General features: G+C 38.3%; 1 protein-coding gene across 1 annotated transcript in view; it reads left to right on the top strand.

Annotated features, from left to right (window-relative positions):
• LOC126284937 (HIV Tat-specific factor 1 homolog) overlaps positions 1 to 19,970 on the top strand; it is a 521,685-nt gene that overhangs the window by 13,751 nt on the left and 487,964 nt on the right. Inside the window, exon 4 of the mRNA XM_049984199.1 lies at positions 6,738 to 6,943. Within this exon, the coding sequence (XP_049840156.1) occupies positions 6,738 to 6,943 (206 nt within the window). The remainder of the gene's footprint in view (positions 1 to 6,737; positions 6,944 to 19,970) is intronic.

Here is a 19,970-nt window from a genome sequence, read left to right as displayed (position 1 = left end):
GAATCCTTACTACCCACTCAACATCTAAAATCCCCCACCTGGTTCAGATTCATTGATGACATTTTCATGATTTGATCTCTTGACAGGGACAACCTTTGCTCTTTCCTCCACAGCCTCAACACCTGCTTCCAACCCACTTCATCTAGCCGTACTCAGTTCAATAAGCCACTTTCTTAAATGTTGATCTTCATTTTTCAGATGACTCCATAAAAACATCTGTTCATATCAAGTGTACCAACCACGAACAGTACCTCCACTTTGACAGCTGTCACTGGTTCCATGTTAAAAAATATCTTCCTTACAGTCTTGCCACCCATGGGCACTATATCTGAAGTGGAAAGTAGGAGTCATCCAAATATGTCGACAACCTTATTGTAGCCTTTCTTGGCAGACAGTGTTCTATCCAGCTCATCCAATACAAACCTCACATTCCCTCCTCCTCTAAGACAGTTTGCCTTTCAACTGACCAGCACTCCTCAGATCACCTAGTACACCCTGGCCTTGAAAAGCTCAACCACGTGCTTCACCAGGTCTTTGACTATGTCTTCTTGTGACCTGATATGGGGGAATCCTACCAAAAATCGTACCCACTTTACCCAAAGTTGCGTTATGCCATGCACCAAACCTACAGAACATCCTTGTCCAACCCTATTTCATTCCTGCAGTCCTTGGGTCATTTTCTTCTGGATGACCCAGGTGCAAGACCTGTCTCCTATATGCACCCACCGTCCCCTACTGCAGTCCAGTCACAGACATTTCTACCCGATAAGTCAGGAGCGCGTGTGAAGGAAGCTACAATGTAATTACTGTGCAGCATTCTGTGTGGGCATGACAAGTAACCAACTCTCTACTCATGTGAATGGCTGTCGCCAGACTGGGGCGAACTGCATACTTGACTGTCTGGGTTGTGTATACGGTGCACATCACAACCAAATGACTTCAGCGTGTGCTTCATTATGCGAGCCATTTGGATATTCTCTTCCAGCACTAATTTCCCTGAACTACACAGGTGGGAATTGTCTTTCCAGCATATCCTGCACTCTTGTAATCCCTGACTTAAACCTCCACCTTTTGTCTTCTTGTGTAACTGCTGAGTGATCTGGTGAAAGATCTGCCTCAAACTATCCTCCTACCTGCTCTTCGCTTGGCGCATCCTTCCCTAATGCATCTCCATCGATAATCAACAGTCAGCCTTGCCGTGGATGTGTGTGTGAGACTGTTTGGTGTCTGTGAATGTGTGTATTTCTACTAGAGAAAGAGCAAGAGTTCAGAAGCTGGTGTAAATACTGTTTTCAGTTGTATGATTGTGTATGTCACGCATCAGTCAGCTGCAGGTGAGTGGTTGCCTTTCCTTTATTTTATATATTATTCCATCCAGAATTTTCCATTGTTATCATGCCAGATTAAACTGAACATAATTTCTTCACAATTATTTGTTGGTGTATTTTTATATGCAAATGTTGAAAGTACGCCCACAGCCCTAGTCTGCTGAACGTATTTGTATTTAAAAAGTGGCACCAATGAGCTTAACACACTGTGTATTAGTATGTTTTTAATATTTTGAGAAAATCTGCTGCCGTTTCCTCATTTGTACTGATTAAATGCTGTTTATTTATTACTGTTTGCGTAATGCTAACATTGTGACCCTGATTGTTGTCAAAGATCTATCTACATGATATAAAAAATAGCAATCTGTATGCAGTGAATAGTCATACTCTTTAAGCTGCCAGTATAACTTTTCGTACCTGGGTGTAACAATTTGTAGGGATATGAAATGGAATGATCACATAGGCTGAGATGTAAGTAAGGCAGGTGGCGTACTTTGGTTCTTTGGCAGGATACTGGAAAAATGCATTCCATCTACAGGGGAAACTACATACAGATCACTTACATGTCTCGTCTTAGAGTATTGTTCAAGTGTGTTGGGCGTATTCCAAATAGGACGAACAGGGGATATTGAACATGTACAAAGAGAGCACCAGAAATGGACACAGGTTTGTTTGACTGATGGGAGAGCGTCGCAATTATCTTAAAAAAAAAAGGGGTGGAAATGGCAGATGCTTGACGATCAATGCAAATTGGTAGATGAAAGCCTACTAACAAAATTTCAAGAACCATCATTAAGTGAAAAATCTAGATATGTTCTTCAGGCTTATACGAATCGCTGCCTTAGGCAATGATGGAAAGTACAGGTTGGAATATCAAAAATTATGAACAGGATATATTGATACTCACCATAAAGATAACAATTTGTCCATTTTATTTGGACTGTTGAGCTCCGTGGCCGTGGATAATGATATTTCACTGAAAAAATACAGCAACCAGCCACTTTTTAATGCGTTTTTATTTACGCCAATATGCATTTTGGGTGTGCACCCATCTTCAGCTGGCAAATTACATGGATCTTCAGTTACTACAGTAGTACAATCTCGACAGCAGTTTGGATGCTGCAGCAGGCCTGTGCAAAAGCAACGATTCCAATCATTTACTTCAATTTCGCGAGTTTAAAGTCACACACTATCAGTTGTTCATTTTACTTACATTCTCCTCTCCTTGCTTTTTCTTGGCTTTTCTTCTTTTTTGCAACAACACAAACACTTTTTATCACGTATTTTAAAATAAAATTTCAGTGAAATATAAAGATAACACATTGAATTACAGACAAGCACAATAAGAAGAGTGTTACATACAGAAGCAGGCACACCTCAAGCACATATAACCACTGTCTCCAGCTGCTGTGTCCAGGGTGCATGTCTGGCAAGAGAGGCCATTGTTAGCAGTCATGTGTGCATGAAGTGTGTCTGCTTCTGTGTGTAACAGACTTTTTGTTGCACCTGTCTGCAGCTCGTCACGTCCTCTTTATGGTGAGTAGCAACCTATTTTTTTTCATAATTTTTGATATCCATTTGGGAAATATGGAGAAAAAAATAGACTTCACTAATTACACCACACATGGACAAGCAGTCATCGTTCCTGCTCCCCATACATGAATGGAACAGGAACAAACCCTAACATGTGGTACTATGCTATGTGGCCTCTGCCATGCACTTCACAGTGGTTGACAAAGTATGTATCAGGGCGTAGAGTAAAATTTTAATGCTCTTTTTTAAATTGCTGAGAGTCTCTGATTAAATGCTGTTTGTTTTTATCTGCTGATAGCTTATTGAAACTGGTTACCGCAGAATATATTGTTTATAAAGTCATGCTAGGATTAGATTGTGTGTTATTACAGGATAGATTAAAAAATGCATTCAGCAGCAGTGGCGGGAGTAAACTCATATAAAAGATATTGAAAAAAGCGAGCTTTCAGAGCCAGTGACTACTTCTTGTGGCAGAAGAAGGGGAGGGAAGAGGGATGAAGGAAAAGGGACTGGGGAGGTTTAGGAAATTGAACTATTATGTGGTATTAAAAATACAGAGTGGTGGTGGCAAGAGTAATTAAAAACATTTTATTTTTAGGAATGCTTGACATACTGTCAAAAGAAGAAACCCACAACTAGTGCATTATATAATAATGTCTTTTATTATAATCAACTGTCACACTTTTTTCACAATGATGAGTAGGGACAGGAAAAATTGTTTTATTTTATATCCTGTTTCAGTGTTATTTTTGGCAAAATTCATTTTTTTTTCTATATTCGGTGTTATTTTTTACCAGATGTGGTGTTGTTCTAAGACAGATTCTGTGTTACCTTTATTCGCTTAATTCAAATTTACCATTTTTGCAAAATTCACAGTATATTTCTGTCAAATTCGTTTTTGTCAATTTCGGCATTTTCTTGACATTTTTAGTGTTCTTTACCAATTTCTGATTTTTGTGCCAGTTTCGATGTTTTTTGCCAAATTTGGAACATTTTTGTTGCTTTTGTCAATTTCGTATGTCTCTTTTTGGTTTTATTTTTTGTCAAATTTGGAGCTATTTTTTCACTAAATTCTAATTTTTTTGCCAAATTTGAAGCTTCTTGCCAAACTGGAGTTATTTTATGACAAATTTGGTTTTATTTTTGCCCCCCGTTTTTTCCAGTTTTTTTGGATAATTTGCTGCTGTATTTAGATAAATATGGTGCAATTTTTTGCTAAATTTGCTGCTATTTTTACAAAATTTGCTGCTATTTTGCTAGATTCGGTGTTTTTTTCAAATTTTTATTTATTTATTTTTTGTTTGTTTGTTGCTTTCAGTGTTATTTTTTCCAAGTTCTGTGCTCCCCCCCCCTTTTTTTTGGAAATTCTGTTATCTTTTTGGCCAAAATTGGTGCTACCTTTTTTTTGCCTAATTCAGGTCTTTTTAACAAAATTTGATGGATATTTATTCTTATATCAGTGTCTTTCTCTAGTTTCAGTATATTTTTCGTTTTTCACTGTTATTTTTTCCAATTACAGTGCCGTTTTTTTTGCCACTTTTGATGTTAATTTTGACAATGCTGCATAGTTATGCGGGAAAAGATAATTCATTTTAAGATTATACATGGACCTCAGACTTGATAAAATAAGACGTCAAAATGCAATTTCAACATTCTGTAATTAGTAGTTATGAAAACTCACATACTACCGTTCTCAGATATATAACAGTTTTGAAATGAAAAAATGACAAATTTCTTGGGTTTTTAAAAAATTGCCGATTTTATGATATTTCTTAAAAACCAGTGATTCTGCAACATTTTGTTAAAAATTGCCAATTTTGCATTATTTTTCACATAAGCATTTTCGCAAAATCTTCATCTACATCTACATTTATAATCCGTAAGCCACCCAACGGTGTGTGGCGGAGGGCACTTTACGTGCCACTGTCATTACCTCTCTTTCCTGTTCCAGTCTCGTATGGTTCGCGGGAAGAACAACTGTTTGAAAGCCGTTGTGCGCGCTCTAATCTCTCTAATTTTACATTCGTGATCCCTCGTGAAGTATAAGTAGAGGGAAGTAATATATTCGATACCTCATCCAGAATGCACCCTCTCGAAACCTGGCGAGCAAGCTACCGCAATGCAGAGCGCCTCTCTTGCAGAGTTTGCCACTTTGAGTTTGTTAAACATTTCCGTAACGCTATCACGGTTACCAAATAACCCAGTGACGAAACGCGCCGCTCTTCTTTGGATCTTCTCTATCTCCTCCGTCAACCCGATCTGGTACGGGTCCCACACTGATGAGCAATACTCAAGTATAGGTCGAACGAGTGTTTTGTAAGCCACCTCCTTTGTTGATGGACTACATTTTCTAAGGACTCTCCCAATGAATCTCAACCTGGTACCCGCCTTACCAACAATTAATTTTATATGATCATTCCACTTCAAATCCTTCCGCACGCATACTCCCAGATATTTGACAGAAGTAACTGCTACCAGTGTTTGTTCCGCTATCATATAATCATACAATAAAGGATCCTTCTTTCTATGTATTTGCAATACATTACATTTGTCTATGTTAAGGGTCAGTTGCCACTCCCTGCACCAAGTGCCTATCCGCTGCAGATCTTCCTGCATTTCGCTTCAATTTTGTAATGCCGCAACTTCTCTGTATACTACAGCATCATCTGCGAAAAGCCGCATGGAACTTACGACATTATCTATTTTCCTGTCCATAATGATGTCTGCTTTTGTTCAGTTACAGAACATCTTCCCATATAGTAAAAGTAAGCAGGAGACATTCTAAATTTGATCATATGTAACTAATGTAATGCAGTGCACACACGTGTTAAAGAAAACAGTGTGTATGATACCAACAGTAGTTGCAAAGCACCAGTTAGTTTCATATGTTGTACACAATGTCTGTAAGTTACTAAGATACACTAACTAAAATGAATGTACTTATAAAAGGACAGAGTTTTATTTTTTCTTATATCTTACGTTTCACATTTTGTATAAGCACGTATTATGTGTGTTCGTAAGCTGTACGTTCATTGCTGTGTGTTCTGTAAGTAATGATATGACAAAAACAGCCAGTCAGGTGTCAAGCAACAGATAGCAGTAGTTCAGCTTTCAAGCTCAAATTCTTTGTCAGAGGACATAAATAGAAAAGTGTATTGCTGTCATGTGTCACTAGAACAGTTGCATTCATCTTCTTCATAGTGGGCATCACAGCTGTAAATTTTTTAAATCAATGCAGCATTTTTTCTGTTTAGGCTGGATTTCTTCAGGCCTTTTCTTCATTTAACAGTTAACTTCAGCTTTTGAAACTGTTATCAAATGTTTTTAACCAAAACAAACAGAAGCACATCAAGTGAATGTGCTGCAGTTTTGATATGTATCGCACCTTGTTCTATCCAAAATGCTCGATAATGGCGTAGAAAGATAGAAGTATTATTTCTCAGCTTTGACACAATTGATTAATTGTGTGCTCCTGGCTGTTCAACCAAGTTGTTGTTTCCATTTAATGCTTGGTGGAACACCCAGAAAGACACCATTAAGTAACACTAGTTGTAGAATGAAGAAAAGAACTAAATATGTACAACCTAAATGGAAAAATGATGCTGTTGTGCAATTTCATTTCTGGTAAGCGTCTTTTATGTTTGAAATCAGCTTTAGCATTCAACAGCAGTATCTCTAACTTTGCATTGCATTAGTCAGACATTGTAAATGGACACACAGCTGCTGTTTTTGGTTTAAGGCACCATGCTAATGCGCTCATTTTGTGTGAGTAATTGTTTCCATTTACCCTTAACAAGAGAGGTCTTTTTGCATTCTGTTCTATATGTTGATAAAAGAAAGTTGTGGAAGACATAAACAATTTACTTTTTTTTACAGCTTGGTTTGAACTAGATGAGCAGCACAATACCAAAGTGTATGTGAGCAATCTTCCATTAGACATCACAGAGCAAGAATTTGTAGATGTAATGCAGAAATGTGGATTGGTGATGCGTGATGTTGACACTGGCAAGATGAAAGTGAAGCTGTATACTGATCCTGTTTCTGGCGAACTTAAAGGTGATGGCCTCTGCTCCTACATAAAGGTAAGAGCACAACAGTTATATTAGTTTGAATATCCTCTTTGTGTATTATAGCTACAGGAGCCATTGTGAGAGACTGTTTGTAGACATTATCTGCTCTGGCTTCACTATGAGAAGATTTAGTGTAGTATGATACTGAAATGCTTCCACAGGGTCCACCCCCTCCCTTCTCATCTTGTGGCTTCACATTCTGTGATTTTCATCTGGTTGCTGAATAATTTATCCATCCTTCAGTCATCTTTTCATTTCCTTTCTCTTGTGTTGACCTTTTTTGTGTAACCAAAAGGGTCACAGGATGTGTAAAATATCAAATCATTTCCCATACAAATCACCATTCGTGTACAGTAGCGAAGCATCCATTAAGGCTCTAAGGCTGAGCCTACCCAAAAAAAAATTCCAAAATAATTCATCCAAATTGAATTTAATCCAATCTGATCACGTACCCTTGTAAATGTTTTCAAATATTTTATGTTTGAACTTCGTATATGCAGCTGCCAGTATACTGCACCATTCCTCTAGCTTTTCAACCAGTAGTAGCTCGGAATTCTGTGCTTGTTATGAGCATGTGCAGTAAGCTCGCTTCTTTCACGTGGCAGACTGGAGCTTCTACAGTGTGGATATGGTTTTTAAAAACTGGTGTTTGATTTGTTTCTACTTATCATCAGCAGGTGAACACAGGCCAAAGTGTAAGAACAAATCTTTCAGCAGTTCCCTAACAGATAACGCTACTTCGCATTGTCTTGCATGCTAGCAGCAAGCCGGACAGAATGAAAAACCATTAACTATTGAATTAACCATTTATTTAAAACACAAAGAACAAGAAGACATTCATCATAATTTATACAAAATTAGTGTGACATAAAATAAATGTGAATGCACCATCAGATGCTGTAAGATGGCAGGAAATAACTTACCTATTTTCGTTGTTATTCAGATTCAAATTTATTAGCCTTACTTATTTTAAACATTGGTAACTCTGTAGTGTGTCTGTAGGTTTTCATATCAACATTACTAAATGTGCTTACGGTGAAACCTTTTGTTGTTAAAATGTAGTAACCAGTAGTAGTGATTAACTGATTAGTGAAGTATATTTCGGTGTGCCCTGTCACTTGTGAGGAGTTATAATCAGTCTGACTTGGCATTGCATTGTTGAAAGGAAATCTGTAAGTTGTCTAATATTGAAATCATTATGTTGCAAAGCGTGGTATTTCTGACTACTTCAAACTCCCATGGACACGTTTATTTTATCACAACACCTACTGAATTTTTTAAACTGAAAACCTTGCATTCTTCTCTCATCTTTCTTTAGAAGATAAACTTAACATCTGAGGTCATCAGTCCCCGTTTATTTACAGCAGTGGGGATGAACTTCTAGAGCCTCAGGACCTCCTTAAATCCCTTTTAGACAATGGATTGAAAAAACATGTTCTCTGAATGTGTGAAATTACTTTCCTTAGTTCTTGTGATTCCAGGAACCACTGTGTCTTACAAGAGAAGTATGAGTACATTAAAACATGTTAAGGGACACCTTCGCAACACAATAACAAACAAGATACTGTCAACCTTGGCTATTTTGGCTATTGACAAGGGAATTGTGAAATCTGTAACCAATCGGCAGGATTTCATATCTCATTTCATTGATGTTTACTCTCAGAAAAAGGACAGGAGGGATGAAACAATTTTATAAGAAGTGTAACGGTGCTTTATTGTGTGTTACATTTCTATGAATGTGTAGCTGTTTGCTATTTTTATGCCCTTATTTATAACCATTTCTGTAGTAGTTTCAATTTTAGTAACAATATGTAACTAAGTTACTTTTGCAGTGGTTCTGTTTCACAAGATTTGTTTTCTTTTTTCGAAATTCGTAATTCTCACTCTACCCTACAAAAAAATGGCACACTTCGCTACTGTTTGTGAATGATTGTTCACATGACATACTTTACTAGATGTTTATGTTGATGGCTGTCACACATAATGTGCTACATAGACAGTATGTTCTTTCAGTGACACATACATCTTGTGACCAAACGTGATTTATTTCAGAGGTAGTCCAAAGAATGGTCATGGTTCAGAACTCTAGTGTTTCCGGGCACTTGGAGACTGATCAGAAAATTTAATCCGCTTTATTTCACTTATAAAATGAGATACTAACTTAGACACACCTTTAAGTGTTATTTGATCTATTCTGAATCTTGAACTTAGTGGCCATTAAGGATTGTTGGTAAAGAATGCAACCGACCAGAAATACTTTTAAAAAGTGGTGTGTTTAGTATGTGGTGTTTTTTATACCTCAACACTTAATGCACCATCCTGAAAGGGCAGCAGGACCAGATCAGGAAGGAACACCGACAATTAGAATGGACGTAAGTGTATATACTTCACATCTTGTCTGATGCAGGCACATTGACATGTTTTTGTTATCCACACAACATATAAAGAGGCAGTAAATACTTAACTATTGTTGTGGAGTGCAGAAGCAGACAGGACTGTGCTGGTGAATAGAGTACTGTAATTGAAAATGTCAACCATCTGAAGGTGGGCACGACAACTCGCAGCTGGTAATGGCATTAAAATAAAACTTTTTAAAACTATCTGTGGCTGGTTGTGTTCTTCACCAACACCTTTAAGCGGGTGGAATCTTCAAAATAAAGTGTTGTAAGTAATGGAGATGTCTCTTGCAGCAACATTGACACCTGACTAAAAATGACTTACTAGTTCATGGCGCCCTCCATCGGTAATGATGTAGTTCAATATGGTGTTGGCGCACCCTTAGCCTTGATGACAGCTTTCACTCTCCCAGGCATATGTTTAATCAGGCACTGGAAGGTTTCTTAGGGAATGGCAGCCCATTCTTCATGGAGTGCTGCACTGAGGAGAGGTATCGATGTCGGCCGGTGAGGCCTGTCATGAAGTTGGCATTCCAAAACATCCCAAAGGTGATCTATAGGATTCAGGTCAGGACTGTGCAGGCCAGTCCATTACAGGGATGTTATTGTCGTGTAACCACTCCACCACATTCCGTGCATTTTGAACAGGTGCCCAGTCATGTTGAAAGATTCAGTCGCCATGCCATAATTATTCTTCAACAGTGGGAAGCAAGAAGCTGCTTAAAACATCGATGTATGCCTGTGCGTGAGAGGGCCACACAGGACAACAAGGGGTGCAAGCCCCCTCCATGAAAAACATGACCACACCGTAACACCACCGCCTCTGAATTTTACTATTGGCACTACACAATCTGACAGATGACATTCACCGGGCATTAGCCATATCTACACCCTGCTATCGGATCGCCACATTGTGAACCATGATTCATCACTCCACACAATGTTTTTACATTGTCCAATCATCCGGTGTTTACACTCCTTACACCAAGCAAGGCTTATGAGCAGCCGCTCGACAATGAAATGCAAAGGTTTCTCACCTTCCGCCTCACTGTCATAGTACTCTGTCAATCACCAGATGAGGTCGGCCTGTACACTTTTGTGCTGTACATGTCCCATCACGTTTCCACTTCACTTCACTATCACATTGGAAGCAGTGGACCTAGGGATGTTTAGGAGTGTGGAAATCTCGCATACAGACGTTTGATACAAGTGACACCCAATCAGCTGACCACGTTCGAAGTCCAAGAATTCCGCGGAGCACCCCATTCTGCTCTCTCACAATGTCTAATGATTACTGAGGTCACTGATATGGAGTACCTTGCAGTAGGTGGCAGCACAATGCACCTAATATGAAAAATGTATGTTTTTGGGGGTGTCCAGATACTTTTGGTCACATAGCATACCTTAATTAAAACTGGAAAATAGCTTTATTATTATTATTCAACTGGGGAGCTAAAGAAGGATACTGTGATGAATATAATGAAGCATACTCCTGAGGCTCACCCGTGTCTATTTCACTACAACTGTAGGGTAGCATTATGTTGATTGGTGTGTGAACAATATGATTGAATGTGTGGGATCACAGGTGCTCATACTTCTAATAAAAGACACTTACGAGCCTGGAAGTTAGTCGAATGGCAAGTCTGACTGGTATACTAGAAGCACTGCAAGGCAAGCATATCCACCAGTACACCATATTCCCAAGCATTAGGAATAGTCCCAGTATGCACATTATCCCACTTGAGATATGGTGCACCTGTTAGCAGGTCACTGTCCAAACCCCAAACATCTGCTTCGAATAGGATGTAGGAACACACCAGTCTGTGAATGGGGAGAGGGTGGTTCCACTATCACATTGCTCTCAGTTGTCCCCATTTTCAGGTGGAGGGAAAATGCAGACAATTAAGATTGTGATCTGCAAATAGCTGTAAATGATCAAACTTATGAACTACAGTTAATATGATTAAACATTGGATATTTGAAAACAGATGTTCAACTTTCAAATTAAGTGGACACTTTGAATATCAAAATAACAACAGATCTGAAGAGCAAATTAGAAGACCAACAAAAAAATGTTTCCTCCATAATAGAGAATGATAGGCATGAATAAAATATAATTAAGAGAAAATGTGAAATAAATAAATAAATAAAAATCGCAATATCCCCTCACACAGATATGTGTAAACTCGAGGATTGCTGAGGCATGTGCATACCAGTGGGGACAGTGTAAAATAGTGTAGCAACAATAGATTTAGGTGTAGTTGTATTTGAAGCTAGTCAGAAAATCTCTAGATTGTGTGAGACTGCTGCTAACAGACCTTGTAATATAAGTTGGGAGTTTAGCATTCATTGCTATCAACATAATTTATAACTATTTATATAATGGAAAGCAATATATGTTACCATGGGTACTGAAAATGTATGACTCATTTATAATTTGAAGATAAAAGATGTAAAATTCATGACAGTAATGTAGCTGTAGTATTCAAAACACTTTGTTTATAATTGTATGTGGTTCATGGTATGGTATCTTAGTGAAAGTTGGTTGTAAGATTAGAGTGCTAAGTTCCAGTCTCACAGTAAAAGTCAGTGTGCTGACTGCCTAAGTGGGTAAGTGTCAGACTACAATTAGGAATGACAAGGGCCCAGTTCTCTATCAGGCCTGTGAATTTTTTTTCCTGTCATTTATTGCCTCTTTCAATGGCAATGATTTGTATATGTGAAAAATATCAAGTTACACTGTAGTTTGGAGTCCACATTAAACTGTAGATCAGTTAGACGGTTAGAGGAAGCCAAATGCATACCACTCCCAATAGAGCTATGCCTAGTGAAGCACTAATATGTTCAGACTAAAACCTTTGGGTTAATGACACCTGTACCTTAGTAAAAGTAAGTTTCTCACTGGTAGCCAGTGGAATGACTTCCCAGTTATTGTAACAGTACTGAATTAAACCTGAATATTGGTTCCTGCATACTACTGTGTTTTCCTCATATTGCTCCTCAGTTGTTCTAACATTAACTATCTGGTATGTACATACATTGTATGTAATAACGGTTCTAGCACACCACATGTGGCAAACCTTCTGGTGTCATTATGTGACTAACATACTGAATCATGTTTGTAAGATGTCTTCAGGACAATTACATACTTGTTTTCCTGTACTAGGTGAAGTGCAGAACTTTTCAGCTTTAAAGAAGTGAAAAAGACAAAGAATTAACATGGCACTGTTGCCTTGTGAATGGAAAGAATGAGCTGGGTTTCATGTGATTAGTGCTTTTGGAATATGTGTTGATTCTTAATGAGAAATTTAGAAGGATAGATGATTGGATGATACCCTAGGGTTTCACAAATCTGCTGTGTCCCCATCAGACACTTGCAGTTCAGCTCAGTAATTTGTGCAAGCAGACAGGACTATTTAATAATGTCCATTGAGATTGAACATTGGTGAGGTGTATTGTTGGTTCCAGCACATTCATCAGTTTTCAGCAGTAAAAAAAATTATTTCTGGTGTTCATGTGCTGCAAAATTTGTGCTAACCATTTTTGGTATTGTGTCTGAAGTATCTTGCAATATTCTTAAAAATAAAATGACCACAGGTATTTTGCTTTTTCTTTCTTGACAGTTATTTTATTACAACTATTTGCATTTTGCTGACTAGAGGATGCATCTTCATCTTGAAGTAGACAGTACTGATAAAAATGATATATCACTCCTTCATCTGATGTCATTGTACAGCAAGAACATCTTCATCTCTTTGTTTCTCAGTTTCTTTTCTAAGTAATTTATTTGTAGTATGGTAACTCATTTTCTTGAAAAGCGTGATGCCTGCTGCGACTAATACCACTGAACCTTTAGCTGACCATTTCTATTCATACGGCAAACTTACATAAGATGACAGTATGAGAGACATGTAATTTGGAATGGAGACAACTTATGTTTGAAAGATTGTGACTAATTCTCTCACTGCAGCAGTTCTTCAGTATCAGCTCCTTTCCTAATTTTCCTTCATTTGTTGTTGACAAAAAGCTTGGTCATACTTTTTGTTCGGTAACTTCCAGAAAATGTTGCAAAATTTGTTGTTTGCATCAAGTTTATGCTACCAAAAGCCTTATTTGTGTGTATCGGTTCACATTAACTATTAAGTCAAACTTGAATTACTTTTCATTATGCAAAACTGGACCAGGAAAGTATTGTAGGCAATCTTATTTGGTTTGAATAAAATGTTTCTTGGTTTTGCATCACATCATATTATAAAATTGAATCAATGTTTGGCATTCTGTCACAAGAACTGTTGTCCAAAAGTCAGCTGAGGCCTTGAGAACAACTCTTGCAACAGAAGCCAAAATATCAATTAAATCTGATAATGTGAACACCAAAGAATTTTATTCTTACTTCATATAATATTGTTTGATACTTGTGGTGCAAATAACTCATAAAAATCACTTTCATACATAATCCACTGTGTTTTCTATATCATTTTATATCATTTTTATTTGTGCAGAACATTTTGGCCACTACTGACGTGTTGGATCATGTAGTCCACAATCAAAGGTGAATCTGTGAGAATGCAGCAAATCCATCACTGGACAAAAGATAAGATTAATTCTGCCATCTCTGATGTGGACTGCAAGGGGGATGTGAAGCTGCTCTGATTCGGGATGTTGCAGAGTCCCCAGTGTTGCTGTGGCTGTGTGGATATATGCATTTTTTTTTGACACAGTAAGATTCCTGATTAGTAGTCCTGTCACTTCTGTGAATTGCTGATTTCAGTTTCCCTTGCCACAGGATGAAATGTTACACTGTATTTTATTTTTCTAACTTCCTTTAAACAATTCACATCTTTTTGAAAGAGTGAGTCTGCATTATGTGTAGGACTGCCATTTTGATTTTAGCTTTGGATGTTGCTAATTCAAGCTTTATGTCATGGTTCTCATTTGTAATGAGATTTTCTGTCTGTAGATGGGCGTAGTGGCTCATTTAACTGAGCTATAGTCAATTTCTTCTCCCATCTTTGCCCTGTTGAGTTAGACACTAATGACTTTACAGTTAATCCGATGTTAATCTGTAAACAACTTTCACTTTGGTGAGAAATGTTTGGTGTGGAAACTCATGACATACAAGATCACCTTTCAGTACTTTTTCGAATATTTCTGTTTATAGTCCTCCTGCTCTTGAATATTATTGTTGTTCATCATTCTATATGTGGACATTCTGCATAAATAAATTTTCTTCAAGATCTGCTTCTTATTATCCTATATTTTCATAAGAGAACCCCAAGATTTACTGGTGGACTGAAGTTAAATACTGTAGTATGCACACACAGGCTGTGCATTATGATTTACATTGGCTTCCTCCATACTGTAATATTCCGAAACCGTGATTCCTCTCTGCTTCAGTCTTATGTGTGCTGAAAATATTATCAAGATATTTATACTTTTGGTAATAATGAGCGTAAATCTGCTTTTTTTTGTGAAATGGGAGACAGAGATAGCAATACACAATACTTGTAGGAAAAAACAAAAATTAACAGTAAGGATGAAAAATAATATGAAGATTAAATATGCTAATGGAAAGTCCTTGATGAAATAGAAATGATGGAAGTCTGGTGTACCGACCTGGTGAGTCTAAAAGCCCGCCAGAAGGTGTGGACCTCGATCACAGCTGATAGACAGCACTGCTAAAATCTGCGAGTGCTGCTGTTGGCACTACAGCACTGGCTACGGAACCACGACTATCAGCACTCCGGCTGTCCTGTAAAGCTAGCAGCACAGCTGCTCTATCAGTTGTGGTTTCACTGCACTCTTGTACTGATCTCACTACACATTGTTTGGTTCTAGATTCACTTCATCTTAGGTTTTCAATCATGGTTTACTTGCTGGACTTGTTATTCCATTGTGCCAAATCTTTTGTTTGTCTTCCTTTCATTGTTGTCCATTTTTATACCCTCAGGCAACTTGCTGTTGATGCCATCATTCAGCCGGCTAGTTTCTGTAGGTTCTCAAGTCGTTCTAGTGATGTCTGCTCCCGGCCACTGTAGAAAGGAATAAAGGTGACGACGACTCATTGTATAGTTGTGGCATTGACTTGTCAATAGACACATAAACAAGATGGACAATGTTATTAGACTTCCAAATCTAACAGTAAAATCACACACACACACACACACACACACACACACACACACACACACACACACCTGTTCAGCTATATTGCTCTAGTCAGCCACTTTTTACTAGCACTGCAGTGTAACTAGGATGAGGAGTTGTACGTAGGGACCTCAGAAAGAAAGTAACACCATCATTCCATTCTAAGACCATTGTGCAGCTAGAGTGGCATGTTTTCAGCAAAGAGGACATGTTCCGGGTTTCCTGCAGAAACAATTCTGTTTTGTAAAATGTAAACTTTCACGGCCGGAACTGTCATGATTAATAAAATTCTTTTCCGGGCTATTATGCCGTGGTCTGATGGATTTCGCATTGTAAACCAACGTTTTGTCCCCATCTGTGGAGGACATCTTCAAGGGGGTTCGTGGCTTCTGTTAACTTCCGAAACACACACTGTCTCACTACTGACTACAGCAAATTTTTGTTTTCGCGTGCTCCCGCACATAGGCGTGACGTCACATGTTTTGAATACGCGAGCGCAATTGGCCGTTGTCGGTTGCCGCCGTCCGCTGTTGCTATCATCCCATGGCGGAAGACTGGTACACATCTTCTTCAGCACCGGCATCCAGATGTCATTCAATTTCACGCCCTCCTCCTTCCTATTAAAATTCCTGGGGTGTTTCATAATCTCTATAGCCTCTCTGTAAAGCCTTTCATGATATCCGCTTGTGGCTGCCAGTACTTGAGTTCTATCAAAATAAATGTGGTGGTCTCCTGACTGCAAAGCGTGGTCCGCAACAGCTGATCTATCAATCTCTCCCCTTCTACAATTGCCCTTTTGCTCTTCTAGTCGTTTTTTGACCATTCTTTTTGTGTTACCCACATATACCTCCCCACAACTACACGGGATCCTGTAAATTCCTGCTTTTTCCAGCGGTTTACGAGCATCCTTAGCCAATCTCAGGTGTTCTTGTATCTTCCGGGTAGGTTTGTAAATCACCGCGATATTCCGTTTTTTCAATATTTTCCCTATGCGGTCAGCGACGTCCTTAATAAAAGGCAGGAAAACTTTCGATTTTGCAAGCGCTTGTGCATTGCTATGATTTTCACGCGGCGGTCTTAACGCTCTTTTTATCTCAGCAGCCGAGTAACCATTCCTGAGTAATGCATCAGTGAGGTGTTCCCGTTCCGTATCCAGTAGCCCAGGTTCACAGATGTTCCTCGCTCTATCCGCCAACGTTTTTATTATGCCTCGCTTTTGTTGTGGGTGGTGGTTCGAATCCCGGTGTAGATAACGATCCGTGTGCGTGGGTGTCCGGTAAACTGTATGGCCTAAGCTACCATCCTGTTTCTTGTAAACTAGCACATCCAGAAAATTTAGTCTCCCTTCTGCCTCCTCCTCCATGGTAAACTGAATCTTCGGATTAATACCGTTTAGATGTTTGTGAAAACGGCCTAGTTCCTCTCTGCCATGCCTCCACAACACAAACGTATCATCTACGTAGCGGAACCAGATATTCGGTTATTTGTTGGCAATTTCTAGAGCCTGCGCCTCGAATTTTTCCATGAAAAAGTTAGCTATAACCGGGCTTAAGGGGCTCCCCATTGCCACGCCATCAGTCTGTTCGTAGAACTCATCATTCCATTTGAAATATGTGGTCGTAAGGCAATATTTAAATAGTTCTGCAATGTCGGGAGGAAAAATTCTATTCAGCTGTTGCAACACCTCATTGAGAGGAACCATAGTAAATAGCGATGCCACATCGAAACTGACTAACATGTCCTCCGGTTGGACCACTATGCCGCTTAATTTACTGATGAAATGTGCAGAATTCTTGATATAGGAGTCCGATCGTCCCACATGCGGCCGTAATAGCGTTGTCAAAAACTTGGCAATAGACCACGGCATAATAGCCCGGAAAAGAATTTTATTAATCACAATTCTGTTTTGTTACGGATAAGAAGCATATCACATTGTGGGAGTGGAATAGTGTAGCAACTGGAAACATACTCCAAAATTGAAATACATTGAACAGTACAATTCTTGTGGACAAAACATTTAAATTGCTCACAAATTCACCTTTGAGATTCTGTTAGTGTATGGACCAAAAATCAATGCTGTGTGCAGCCATAATGCAATGGTACCAACTATGGTATAACCCCGCTTTTACATTCCCGGAATTAACATTTTCCTCATTTTCCTGCTGTTTACGACAATTTTTATAGTTCCCGTCAAATTTCCTATGTCGACAATGTTGATTTTTCACCCAATTTTACATCAAAATATGTATAATTTTCCCATGATTTAAGCATTACAAAAAAATTATCGTGGATAAAAATAACACTGGCAGGGTGTTGACCGTCCAGTAGTGTTTACAAATATTACATGGTTAACTTTCTTGACACCAGGGCACTCTACTCAATGGATTTGATCTGGTAAACATATGAAAGTTGGAACAATTTGTACCTTATCTCCCGCTGTTGCCAAGCATTATTTGACTGATGCGAGTAACCAGGTTCGTTCAAATAAAGATTCTTGACCAACCACAACCATTTCAAAACTGTCTCTACTGCGCAAATGCAGTTATGTGATTGGTGAGATCATGGTGATACCTTTGTCGAACCATATTTAGCATGTATCAGCGTGATGTTACACAAAAAAACAATGTGAGTGATAGTTTATGTCTGTGTGGTTTTCCACATAACTGAGAAGGACAGTACCTGATAACCTCAGAAAGACAACTACAGTGCAAGAGACACAGAATAACACATAATCAAACAGCGTACAAAATACTTATGTGCATATTTGCACTTGACAACGAGAAAAGATTCTCGAAACACATCATGCTAAGCATGAAAAAATACATAACTAGTGTAGTATTTCATTATTTAAATAATGAATGACAGCTTTAGGCTTTCAAAAACATCGACTATGACATAGGAAATTGAGTCCAATGTCCCTACTTCCCAGACAGTTATCAGTTCCAGTTACATCAGTGGTTCTTATTAGATAATAAACCTTTATTAGATAATAAAGTAATCCCTGACAAGTCTTTTGATACCTGTTATGTACATATATCACACATAAAGTGCGAAAATGCAAAGGGGTATCTTATACATAACTTTTACAGCTTAAACAGTGATTTCCCACATTGTACATTTCCCCATATTTGACACGTTTTTCTTTCTTTCTTTCTCCCGCCCTTCCCCCCCCCCCCCCCCCTCCTTTTTATGTGTGGAAGATAGTGTCATATGTCTATGCCACATTGAAGCATAGTGCAGCATTCAGTAAAGGTTAGTTGGTCTACCATAATAATTCATAACTTATTATTTGAAAGCTTTTGGGATCGCTATCAGGTCAGATTGAGGAAGGACATAGAAGCAGGCAGGCTGCAAGGTTTGTTACTGGTAGGTTTGATCATCACGCGAGTGTTAATGGGAGAAAAGAGACATGGGATGGAGGGTTGGAAGACAAGGAGAGGCAACAAGTTCACAGGATTGTCCGTAGTGTGTTCCTCGTTTTTGGGCAAGATCATAAGCAGTCAAAGTCCTGGCAGAAGATGTTGTTAAGCTGTTCCATTATGGGGTGATATTGGTTAATGAGGTTTGCAGTTCGTTTCTAGGAGTGTTTTGAGAATTAGTGAAGTATATTAATGTCTACTTTCTTTATCTCTTGGAATCGAGAAGTTAACTTCCTTGGACCATTTTCCAACCTTTCTCATGGTTACATGTTCCACCCACCACCTCTTTGTTTTTATTGCAGTAGTAGTTACATCTTCCTCTCCATTGCATTCTGTGATCTATTTGTTTGTTTTCATGACTCTTGTAATAATTCCCAACATGCATCTCTCCATTACATGGTGGGCAGCCCTCAGTTTTTTATTGTTTCTCTGCTGTAAGTCAACACTGGTAATAAATACTGTGTATATAAACTTTTCTTTTCAGTCATATCGGAAACTTAGTTTTGAAAACCATGTTTATTTTACTAGAAGCATTCTAGACCCTATCTGTGTGTCTTTGTATTTATTTCGCAGTCTTTCAGTAGTTGTGTTCAACTGCCCTAAATTAAAAAAAAACTTACTATGGTTCGATAACTACATTGTCAATTTGTAGTATTTTTTTGTGGTTTTCATTATACAAGTTTTTATTCTTATTCTAGTTAATATACAGGCCTACATTGAAACTTGTACTATTAATTTCTTCCATTTCTTCAGGGTGTTTATGTACACTAGAGGCAAGCAGAATCATGTTATCGAGAACAATGGGGTTATTCAGATATGATTCATTAATGTGTATTCCTTCTTTTTCTTAGTTTAAAGACTTCAAAAGTTCCTGTAAGACTGCTGAGAATAGTTCAATTAAGTGGGTTCCATCTGCGTGACTTCTCTTACAGTTCTGAATTTTTTGCAGTCTTGAAGCAGTCTGATGACAGTTGTAGTATAGGCATTTGTATTTCTGAATTTACTAATACATTTTTCTTACAGTCTGTTAGTACAGATACTGTGATTTTGTTGACACTGAACCAAAGAATTGATAAG

The sequence above is a fragment of the Schistocerca gregaria genome, chromosome 8, assembly GCF_023897955.1.
Source record: "Schistocerca gregaria isolate iqSchGreg1 chromosome 8, iqSchGreg1.2, whole genome shotgun sequence".
In the NCBI taxonomy this organism is placed as follows: domain Eukaryota; kingdom Metazoa; phylum Arthropoda; class Insecta; order Orthoptera; family Acrididae; genus Schistocerca; species Schistocerca gregaria.
This window is presented reverse-complemented; position numbering and strand designations above follow the sequence as displayed.